This window comes from Lepidochelys kempii, chromosome 2 (genome assembly GCF_965140285.1).
Source record: "Lepidochelys kempii isolate rLepKem1 chromosome 2, rLepKem1.hap1, whole genome shotgun sequence".
Lineage (NCBI taxonomy): Eukaryota > Metazoa > Chordata > Testudines > Cheloniidae > Lepidochelys > Lepidochelys kempii.
The window spans coordinates 143676943-143689394 of NC_136381.1; the positions used below are offsets into that span (position 1 = coordinate 143676943).

At 40.3% G+C, this 12452-nt stretch overlaps 1 protein-coding gene across 1 annotated transcript in view; it reads left to right on the top strand.

Annotated features, from left to right (window-relative positions):
* The window catches only part of SEMA5A (semaphorin 5A), a 656101-nt gene that overhangs the window by 426818 nt on the left and 216831 nt on the right, over nt 1–12452 (top strand). Inside the window, exons 8-9 of the mRNA XM_073332370.2 lie at nt 7736–8021; nt 9895–10030. Of these exons, the coding sequence (XP_073188471.1) occupies nt 7736–8021; nt 9895–10030 (422 nt within the window). The remainder of the gene's footprint in view (nt 1–7735; nt 8022–9894; nt 10031–12452) is intronic.

A 12452-nucleotide genomic window follows, 5' to 3' on the forward strand; every position in this document is an offset into this window, starting at 1 on the left:
GACTCTTCAGTGCTGCCCAAATCAGCTCTCGAGGAGGTGTTGGTTTTTTAAAGTTATGTACATGCCACTAGACGGCAATGTACAGAGTAGGAAGGCAGCAAGCTGAGTGAAGCTTCCTGTGGCTTTCTGCATCCAGGACCAAATTACGTTAATACCAGGCGCTCTTCTTGTTCCATCCTTATGGCCTAGCACTCCCCTGGAGTGACAGAGACAGGCATCCCTCCTCATGGCAGTAACGATAGAGGCACGTACAGGCCAGCTGTGCTCGTTAGGTTGCCCAGAGACTGACTCTGCTGCAGACCCTGATTCCTGGCAGTACCCACCCCCTTGAGGGCACCTCCTAGGGAACTTAGGGCCCAGTTTCTCACAGTGCTTCTGATGAAACCCAAACAATAGATCGTCTCTACCAGTTCCCAATGCTGCTCCTATGGACCATCACCTTCCCAGTCTACCAGGTATTGGAGCTTTCCCCTAACTCAATGAGAGTCGAGGACTCACTGGACCAAGTATTCCTCCTGTCTGCAGTCTGTTACAGGTGGCAGGTTGGAGTGGTTTGGGTACAGATTCTTGATGAAGGGATTTAAAAGTGAGATGTGAATGAGGGGGTGGATCTTCCAGGATATGAACAGCTGTAATCTGAAGGCCACTGCGTTTACCTGCTCTATAATCTTGAAGGGGTCCAGTTTGTTATAGTCTGGTTTGGTAGATGGGTGCCTTGATTTAAGGTGCTGGGCAGAGAATCACACCTTCTCCCCATGGCCATATTGGAGGCAGCCTGACAGTCTAGTACTACATGGTGTTTATAGGCTTCTTTGGTAGACTGCAAGTGTTGTCTGAGCTCCTGGTGCACCTTGTGTAAGTGGGAGGCTAAATCTGCAGTGGCCATGAGGGGGTAACTTAAGGCTAAGGCTGGGTGGAAGTGGTGGTCAAAGCCATCATTCCCAAAGAATGGACTATGTTGGGTTGAGGCATGGATTGCATTTGTGATATGCAAATTCTGTGTAGCACAGGCTGGGAAGCCAATCATTCTGGTAATTACTTAGACAGCAGATTGACACTCTCTGTTCACACATTAGCTTGTGGGTAATAGGCAGATGAGTTGAGGTATTCAATGCCAGAGTTGAGAGATGCACTAGGATACCAGTCTTTTGAACAGCTCCTTAATAAGTGGTAAGAAGTACTGGATTTGGATTAAAGAAAAGGAGGACTTGTGGCACCTTAGAGACTAACCAATTTATCTGAGCCTAAGCTTTCGTGAGCTACGGCTCACTTCATCGGATGCATACCGTGGATTGTAATCTTCTTCAGAGTTTGGTAGTCCACACAAGGGAGAGGCCTGTCTTCACCACAGAGAAGATAGGAGCCCCACTGGGGACAAGGAGGGGCTCCGCAGGGTTTCTACAAGTTAGCTACAGCGTGCCTGTAGTTCCAGTTTGGAGAAGGAGAAGACGTGCCCAAGCGGAACCTCTGCTCCCAGCTGGAGGTCAATGAGGCAGTCGTAGCTGCAATAGAGCAGTAGGATGTCTGATTTCTTTGTGTCAAACACATCCCTCCTGTAACACCTGAAGTGCATCTTCAACTATGCTCGTGACTCGGGTCATCAAAGATTGCCCCTATAGCTCTAACAAAGTCTCAAATTGTGCTAGAAGTAGGCTTGATCTTTCCAGGAGCAGAGACATCCACATCAGGCCTCCCCCATAAGCAGGCTGATATCATTCCCACCTGGGCTTGGTCAGTGGAGTATGACTATGGGTGTCGGAGAAATAGGGTCTGACGCTGATTTAGGAACCCACAAAATTTGTGGTGATTGCCACTGAACTTGTCAGGCAGAGGGAGGTTGGGCTCGCAGGAAGCAGGGATTGGAGCTGAAGGCAGCATGGCTTGAGCTTGCAAGATTGTATTCTACACCTCCAGGATGGCAACCTGGGCTTGCAAGGTCTGTGTGGCTTCCACTATCCCCATCAGAGATATTGACCTTTGTAGGATCCATGCTCCCCATATCAGCTCTAGTTTCCTTATTGTTGGTGTCTTTTGGGCTGCTCAAACTATCAGAGTCCAGACCGTGGGTGATGTTGCCTAGTGGTTGGAGCAGGAGCCTGTAGCCAGGAATAGGTGCCCAGGCTCAGAGCTAAAGTCAGAGGCTAGATGTCAGAGCTGAAGGACAGAGCTGAAATCAGAAGTCATGAATCAGAGCCAAAGGTCAGAGTCTGGTTACCTGGCATGAACCAAGGCAGGCGCAGGGCTGGAACAAGTTGGGGGCAAGGCTGGGAACTGCAGGCTAGGAGTTGTCACAGCCATGGATGAATGCTTTGAGCAGACACCAAGCTGCTGCTGGGTTTAAGAGCTGGTCTGCTGACTTTTCCCACCAATTAGACAGTGTAGCCAATCAGGCAGCCTACTACAGTATATCTGTGCTTGTGAGGTTGGCCAGACACAGCTCTGCCACAGGCCCTGATTCCTGTCACCTGTCTGCATGCTCTGCCCAATGCCAGCTCTCCAGTAGAATACCTCCAGCCAGCACAGTTGGAGCATGAGCCTCCTTAATACTTCAGAAAAAGAGGGAGTGAGAGAGAGAGACTGAAAGGGGGCAACACTGAGTTTGATCGAAAAAGGCACAGTATTGTGAGGATCACCGACAGAAAAATAACAGTCACAGAAGAAAGGAAGAAAGACCTAAATATTGGAGAGAGAATAGGATCTTAACAGCAGGAGAGAAAAATAGAAGATCTCATTGGGAGAAGAAAAAATGATGCTTTCGGTAGGACAATCCCCATGTACTTTCTGAGAGGGGGCAAGAAAGGAGAAAAGCCCCATGTGTTTTCAGGGGAAGGCCCCCGGAGAGAAGAAAAGACTTTGTCTTCCCACTCCCGAGAAATGTAGATGTTGGAGAAGAAGAAAGAGGCATGACATTTTCCCATTAAGATCTCATTATTAGAATAGGCCTGCCATCCTCCCATGTGAACAATCTTGAGAGGGCTTCTCTTCCAGAAAACATCCACTGATAGGGAAAACATACACCTTCTCTCCTATACCCGTAAAGTCTTCAGTTCAGTGCGAAAAAGAAAATAATGAATATAATAATATGAAAGGTACAAAGTTTGGGGGGATGAATATACTGTAGCTATTAACACTATACTATTTTAAAGGTACTTAATACAGAAAAAGTCCTACAATAGGGTTAAATTCTGTCCTCAAATGTTCATGAGCAGTTCCCACTGGCTTATCCTAGAGCAAAATTTGGGCAATTTCATCTTCTATATTACAAAGTTCTGTTGGAAAGAGCCCTCCATATTGATAAATTTCAGGTCTCCATGCAATATCTGGGCATATATAAACTATTTTTTCTTGGACAAGAATCACCCTTTTTCTGAAACTCCAAAATGACTCAATAAATTTTCTCCAAATGAAAAAATGAAATAAAGTCTGACAGGATAATCTGAGCAAATCCACAGAATCCCCTGAGGTGGTGCTAGCATTAATACATTTCATGCAAATGGGAACAGCTTTCACAGCTTTCACCAGCTGGGCTCCTTTTTATCAAATCGTAATCAGTGAAGTATCCATACAGGTGTTTGTGGATAGGTATATTATTTTTCAAGTTTGAGTCAGTGAACTATATGTACAAGTTTGTGTATTATATATATATATATATATATACATTTTAAAGATATTGGCCAGTAAGAGATTTACATGGATTTATCAAAGGTCAATAAAAACACTCAGACTGGATTTCATAACATTTTTTATTCCTAAAGCATTTGAACATCTAAGCATACTGTCAGCAATGTTAATACTGCTTTTGGCACTGACCCTGCAATCAGATTTCTGTGTGTGAACCTTATGCTCCTGTGGAGTCCCGTTGAAGACAGTGGGCTTCAACAGAGATGGAAGTATCAGCAGATCCGATTGCCGGGACCCAGCTTTAGTCGTTATTTTTTCTACAGTATACTTTCAGGAAAAATGAGAGACTCTAGGGAGTTGAGTGTTTGTGCAAGTAGAAACTGTTTTAGATCAGACATTGTACTACTGAGAAGGGTTAAAAGAACAAGTGGGCTATTAGACTGTAGAAGTACAACAGATAGTTTGAAATTCCTCCTTTTTCATACTGTAAATCTGTCTTGTGAGGTTGGTTCCTTTCTGCACACCATTAGTGGATATTGAGGACTAAACCTTCTACACTATACAAGTAGCTCAAGTTATATCCAGGTTGCTGAATCTACCCCTCCCCCCAGCCAGTAGTTTTTCTCCTGAGTATTAGAACATTTTGTAGGGATAATATGGCGTAGGGGGACTAACCTCATCTATTATATGGTAATGGAGGTCCAAGGTTGTCTTTTACATCCATTACAGGTAAATAGAAACATTGAAGAGATATGCTGCAGATATAAATTGAAACCTGTCGATGGGGAGCACTGTTTTCACTCCTATTAGCTTGTCATTCCTAAATGTACCTAAAAAACTGTTAATTTAGCTAAAGGAACAATACAACGTTTATTCCATAGAACTGAACATTGTGGTGTCTTTTAGGAACAGATGAAATATGACGGGTTTATCATTAAAAAAACCCTGATACTTGTGTATATGTATCACAAGTCTGCGTGAACTGTCTGCGTGAACTGTCTCATATATGATGGTATGGTATGTTGTAAAGGTTTCACCAACATAAGTTAGTGATTTCTGTATTACAAGTGGCCTATACAGGTCATCCCAAATGAGTGCCAGTAAAACGTTTATATCACTAGATCATTAACTATTCAGTATATGCTCTTACATTTTACAGAAAAACAAATTTAGAAATATTTGAGTTTTTAAAATTATTATTGGTACTTTTATTCATCTTGTTCCATCTGTAATGCCAGGTGTGAGTGTGGATGTATATGTATATTAGGGCTGTCAATTAATCACAGTTAACGGATGCAATTAATGCAAAAAAATTAACTAGATTAAAAATAGTCATGATTAATCACAGTTTTAATTGCACTGTTAAACAATAATAGAACACCAATTTAAACTTCTTATAAATATTTTGGATGTTTTTCTACATTCTCAAATATATTGATTTCAATTACAATACAGAATACAAAGTGTACAGTGTTCACTTTATATTATTTTTATTACAAATATTTGTACTGTAAAAAAGATAAAAGAAATAGTATTTTTCAATTCACTTCAGACAAGTCCACTCAGTCCTACTTCTTGTTCAGCTACTCGCTAAGACAAACAAGTTTGTTTACATTTACAGGAGATAATGCTGCCTGCTTCTTATTTACAATGCCACCTAAAAGTGAGAACAGGCATTCACATGGTGCTATTGTAGCCGGTATTGCCGGATATTTACATGCCAGATATGCTAAATATTTGTATGTCCTTCATGCTTCAATATATAGGCTTTAAAGTTTTTACATTGTTTTGTTTTTAGTGCAGTTATGAACAAAAAATAATTCTACATTTGTAAATTGTATTTTCACAATAAAGAGCTTGCTCAACAGTACTTGTATGAGGTGAATTGAAAAAGACTATTGCATTCGTTTAGCTTTTTTACAGTGCAAATATGCGTAATCAAATATAATAATAATATAAAGTGATCACTAGACACTTTGTATTCTGTGTTGTAATTGAAATCAATATATTTGAAAATGAAGAAAAACATCCAAAATATTTATAATAAATTTAAATTGGTATTCTGTTATTGTTTATCAGTGTGATTAAAACTGTAATTAATCACAGCAATTTTTTTTTAATCTTGCGATTATTTTTAATAGTATGACAGCCCGAGAGAGAGAGAGTTCATATAAAAATATTAGTCACTTCTGCAATTATAGGAACTAATAGTATAGTTTTAAGCTTTTTGAGGCAGGGACTTTTCTGTTTGCATAGTGCTAGCATATTGTGGGTGCTATTTGAAACAGAAAATTACGATTATGTATGACTTTTTTGCTGGTAGCACCCACAGTGTACTAGCTGCTGTGCAAACATAACGGCCTGATCCAACATTCCTTAGGTTATTAGCACTTTCCACATATAACTACTAATAAATAGAATTAGCTGGGAAACAAAATTTTTGATCCTTGAAAAATTTCAGTATTTCAGAAAAAAAAAGATGAATCAAATGAAAAAGTCAAAATTTTTCATGGGACTGAAATTCTGAAATATTTTGTTTCATAAACACCCAAAATAAAATATGATCCTCAGAATCCCTTGTTCCACAGCAGCCAGCCTGGCAGGCTGTTTGAATGCCAAGTTTTCTATGTTCCATGGACTCAACCAGCCAGTCAGGCAGATGGCTAGCTTTGCAGCCTGGAAAGCCAGCTAGCCCAGCAAGCCAACCATCCAGGGAAATGGGCAGCCCACCCACCTGACTGCCATGTGGGAAGCTGAGGAGCCGGCCAGCTGGGGACCCGTCTGCCTGGGGAGCCAGGAAGCCCACCAGGAAGCCAGGTAGCCCAGAGAGCTAGTTAGTTGGGAAGCCAGCCAGCATGGAAAGGCAGCCAGCCTTTCCCAGGGGAGCTGGGTGACTGAGGCGCCAGGGATCCATGGAAAGCCAGCCTTCCAGTGTGACTGCCAGGGAGCCTCAGGATCTGGGTGAGATGGTAGGAAGCCAGCCAGCCAGCCTGCCTGTGTGCCTAGTTTCCATCAAAAGTTTCAAGGGTCCTGCAGAATATTTCAAGTCCATCAAATCATCATTTTCTAATGGAAAACTGTTCAGTTGGAAATGTTTTGACCAGCTCTATTACTAAAGTTATCTAGTTATGTGTATCAGAAATAGTGTTTTTCATCCAGCGTGGTGTGTTTTTTATTTATTTATTTTAAATATTTTTAGAATGAATTCTGGAAATGAATATAAAAAATCTTACATCTCTCTTAAGGGGCAGCAGTCTTTTACAATTACTTTTCTCCTGCTCCACAGGTCAATATATCTAACGTGCTTTGCCTTTAAGAAATCATCAAGTTCTCAATCACTGTCAAGCTCATGGATTCTTGTTAGCTTCTGTAATCCTTACCAGAAAAGTACCATATTTTTATTTTTTCTGATATCCAGATTTTTTTTTAAATTTTATTCCTTATTTCTTAGATCAGTCATTTTTATTCTCTAATTTCTCCTAAATGTTTTTCTTCCTTGCCAGAATAAATATGTTGTATCAATTTTTTATTTGGTTTTATTTTTTGTAAAGAGGAAAACAAAATATTTTAAAGTGTATTGAAAGTTTTATTTGATGTATTGTTAAAACCAAAGTTATCTTGCTCTCAAAGGCTCCCCCTTCAGCAGTCCCTTTCTTTTCATCACAGCAATTAAGCACATACTTAGCTGCTTTGGTATCTGATCCTGTGCTTTTAAGTCAATGGGAGCTTTACCATTGATTTAAGTGGCCACGAGATCAATCCCTTGCTGAATAGGAATAGACTGATGTATGTGCTTCTCGGGGCCTAATTTACTATATCACACTCAGATTAGAAATTGCTGTTTTTTATAACCAAAACGCAAATTGTATGTTCAGTAACTGCTGTCTTTACAGTCTCCTCATGATGCGCAGAAGTGCGGAATTCTAATTCATGTCTGCATGAATATCAATATAATTTGCCTTATTTCAACAATGAAAAAATAACAATAATTTTGAATTTTGAAAAAAATATACTTTCTCTGAATGATGCATAGAGGAAGTTCTAGCAATTTCAAGCAAATATCAGAATATGTATCAACTATACATGACATATTTTTTTCTCCGACTCTTTTCAGAGCCAAATTTTGTGTCATCCTATGACATTGGAAACTTCACCTACTTCTTCTTCCGAGAGAATGCAGTAGAGCATGACTGTGGGAAAACAGTCTTTTCGCGGGCTGCTCGGGTCTGTAAAAATGATATTGGGGGCAGATTTTTGCTAGAGGACACCTGGACAACCTTTATGAAGGCTCGTTTGAACTGCTCTCGCCCTGGAGAAATTCCATTTTACTACAATGAATTACAAAGCACTTTCTTCCTGCCAGAATTGGACTTAATCTATGGGATCTTTACGACTAATGTGTATGTACCTTACATAATATTTGTTAATTTTTCTGTTATATTCAGAGTAACGTCTAAGGCTCTCAAGATCCCCTCAGGTTCTACATGTGGAAGGGATATTGTATAAACATGAGCAGGCTGTCTTTCAGACAATCAGAATCTACAATGAGTTAGGTACTTAATGGGCTCCAGGAGATGCAGAAATGATGAGCAGGTGGCCTGTTACAGTAATTCAGATGACGTTTTAGCATACTTGATGCTAATTGCCTGTGTACAAATGGATAATATGAAACTTACTTTCTTTCATCTACTAGTTTTTGTTTTTTGCAATAAGCCTGACAAGCATAAGAAGTCAAAGTGCTTTTTTGTCATAGTTGTAAATCCAAACTGCTACACTGCTTGTTCAGTCGTTGGCAGGTCTGATCCCCAAGGATTATTTTCTCTTCCCGATACATTTGAACAATAACAATTTGAAGCTTAAACAGTAGATTTGCTTTCTAAAGCCTTGTTTGAACAACAGAGTAAGTTAGAAGAAATAAATTCTATGTGGACCACTTGTCAGCACTTTTCCCCACAGTGGAAGTTTGTGTAACTGTCTGCCTGCTTCATTATCTATCCATTTATCTAACATTGTGAAAAAAGGACAAATCAGGAGTTTAATTCCATGAGTTATGTGTATTGTTAAAAGAGTAATTCCAAACCTTAATTCACTGTTAGCTGTTGGGCATTCAATTTATTTTGCTTCTGCTAAAAGCATTTTTATAAATATTTTAAAACTCCCAAATACTGCAGTTCTTTTTGGAGATAGTTTTATTTATGTTTTTATGCCAACACAAAGTTGTAATTTGCAGCTGAGTCCCATTTTAGGTTCTCGTAGTTACTGTATACAGATCTATATTGTTTACACTATGCAGAATTAGCACACTGTTGTACTTTATGTCTCATTTTCAACATGAAAATAGGGGAATGGTATAACTGGGTTGGCCAGGGTTTAACTCTTTGAGTCAGTGAGTTTATAGAGTGTTCAGTTCAAGTTACCTCCTTATGGGCTTATTTTGCCAGCCAGTGGGCACTTTGTTGGGATAGTGATAGTGTTGTGTGGAAGATGTGGGCCTGAGTGCAGATCTCTTGGTTTCTGATCCTGCAAGAACTTGGGAGTATTTCAAAGGGAACAGACTTAGCCCCTGTCACAATACGACTGGCTGATTAGAAAAGGAGAAATATTGTTGGATAGTGAGATGCCCTTCTTATTTGGAATAATGGTGGCTTTGATTTGTGAAATGAAGTATGTAAAAGAACAGGATTGGGAGGCAGGAATTTCTTAGTTTCAGTCCAAGCTCCGTCAATATTCTGGACAAGCCGCTTTACCCATTATTATTACCCATCCAATGAAGTGAGCTGTAGCTCACGAAAGCTTATGCTCAAGAAAATTTGTTAGTCTCTAAGGTGCCACAAGTACTCCTTTTCTTTTTACCCATTTTTAGATTTCACATCTAAAAAGTGGGGTGATGATACTTTCAGTATGTGTCACATGGGGGTGTAGTAAGAATGGTTAGTTAATGTTTATAAAGTGCTTTGAAGATGAAGAGCTTGATTGCAGTAGTGAGCAAGTTGCCACCTCTTATATTCATTGGGGCTGCTGCAAAGTTTCAAGGATTTACTCTCCCACCCTTGACTGCTAGGCCAGAACAGCTTTTAAGTCCAACCAGGATGCCGGCGGTGTGCTGCTGTGAGCATTTGAATCCTGTCCCTGACCACTTTCTGGCTGGGCCCACCCATGTTGTGAAGTACTAATAGAGTTGCAGAGTTAATGAGGGGAAATGTTGCTTTTTGTGGGCAGTTAATTGATTCCTTGATGTCTTCATTTATCTCATGTTTTTATTTTGTTTTTCAGGAACAGCATAGCTGCCTCAGCAGTTTGTGTTTTCAACTTGAGTGCCATAACTCAGGCCTTCAGTGGACCATTCAAATATCAGGAGAACTCCCGCTCTGCCTGGCTGCCTTACCCCAATCCAAACCCTAATTTCCAGGTACTTACACAGAAGGGGAGGGCACTAGTCCACAACAGTCTTCTTTAAAATGTAGCACAGTTTAAAGGTATCAAAGTATAGACTGTGAGACAAGTCATAGGAGTTCTGTATCTGGAGCCAGTCCAGTTACCGGGTAAACAAATCTATTTAGATAGATATCCGTGAAATGAGCTGCACTATATAGCGTTTGGTTCACATTACTGCACTATATGTGAAATGAACTGCACTATATAGAGATTGGTTCACATTACGAAACAGTGTCATTGATAATTGGCACAATATATCCTTCTGTTACCTTTTGCCCAAATTAGCCAAAGGAAGAAAAGACAACTTAAGAACAATATTGCATAAAACTGGTGAGCTTTTAAAAACGGTATTTACTGGGACACTTTTTCTCAATATAGCTTGGCTAATTTTACATCCCCTGAAATTTGATTTTTGTGAAATTGTGGGGGACTGAAAGTTATTCACAGGAGTAGGCAAAAAAGGGAATAAGGCACTTTTCTGTAAACATACGCACCCCTAAGTTTGAAAAAGAATGATAAGTCCCTCCACTACTCAAAAATCTCTAGACCGTTTGGCCTTTGAGGGACAAATCATCCACTTCCCAGATTCACAAAAAGCGTATTTTCAGTTTTTCACAACATCCAGAACATCACATGGAATTCCATCCAAAATTTTGGAGTTTTTAAAGTTTATTCTATTTTATAAGAGCTTCATGAAAGTAATCAAATATTGACCTCCCCCCCTCAAAACATGTAATCATGTGATATTAGTCGTACAATAAAAAGCCCTGATTCTGCCATTGCATCCAATGCATCTCCATGCAGTCATATTATCTTAAGTTAGGCTCTGTGTGGGCATAGGGGTCCACCCACTCAGACCGGATTGTAAGCTCCGGGCCCAAGTTTCCACTGTATTATAGCTAAAAGAAAAGGAGTACTTGTGGCACCTTAGAGACTAACACATTTATTTGAGCATAAGCTTGAAGTGAGCTACAGCTACAGCTCACTTCAAGCTTATGCTCAAATAAATGTGTTAGTCTCTAAGGTGCCACAAGTCCTCCTTTTCTTTTTGCGGATACAGACTAACACGGCTGCTACTCTGAAACCTGTATTAAAGCTGTGCTTCTTGATACATGAAAAACTAAAGTTCCATCTGCCTCATCAAACTTTATGTACACAGTAGAGAGAGATTAGAGATCAAGCATACTGGCTGGGATGAACGCAAGGCTAATTTTATATTCCGTTGACACAGATTCTCATCTCCTTGCTCACTGCTCCCTAGTGACAGGTTTCACTTTAAATATTCACAGCTAATACCACATCCCCCTTTCTGAAAACAGAAGAATGATAAAACCTTTATATTAAACAACATTTAACAGGAATAAAATATCAAAACTAAACAAGAATTGACATCCCTCTGAAGGACAGGGTAGACTGCCTGAATCTTCAGCCTTTTGGCAGAGATTTATTCTGCCCTTTTAAGATATTTGGCTACTCATCCTCTGACTTTCTTGATTTCTCAAGATCTCCTGTCTTCCTGGAGGATTACATAAGGTCATCTTTCCCTAGCTGGATATCTCCTTGCAGTAAGATCTGGAAGACACAGATGGTGATGAGGCTGTATTGTACAGAATCTAGTTGGGAAGAGATGGTTGGGATAGTGGACATCAATTTGCTACAGGTTTTGAGCCATATATGAACAGGGCAAGATGAGACTCTGAGGATTTAAGAAAGAAGTTGTTTTATTTTGTTTTTACTGTGCGTTCTGCTTCACCATTACTCTGAGGAGACTGTGGGCTGGATTGACATGAGTGAAAGCATAAGTACCTGAAACCTCCTAAAGGTCTCAGAGGAAAAATGAGGACCATTGTCAGAGGTTACTTGCTCTGGAATCCTGAAATATGGGTTTTATCCTCCCCATAACTGCACTTGATGTGTGTGATCAGGTATGCCAACCCCACATTGAGCCTGCAAGGGTTATAAGCTTCGTGAGCCTACTCAGCCCCACCCTGCTATAGCTGCACTCAGTGTCAGGTAATGAAGGGCAGTTAAAATTGGAAGAGGGTGTCTCATTAGCTGGCTGACCAGGGAAGAGGAGAGACCTATCCTTTGCTTCCTGGGGAAAGGAGCAGCCCAGAATCTCTGCAGAGACTGCTGATTTTCATAACCCCTCCAGAAGAAGGGAGGCCTGGCACAGGACTAGTAAGTTTATTATCTTCATGGGAATATTTGCTTTATAAAAAGACTACTGGGCTTCCTGAGAAAGGTCTGAAGGGCCTAACAAGATGGTTGCAGGGAAGCTCTTCCCATGGTGTGTGGGGAACTGCCTCAGAAAACCCAGTGGACTTTTGCACCCTACTTGAGTCTGCCCTGTAGTTGTCTTTGGACCCTGAAGAGCATGATCACAATATGGTGTT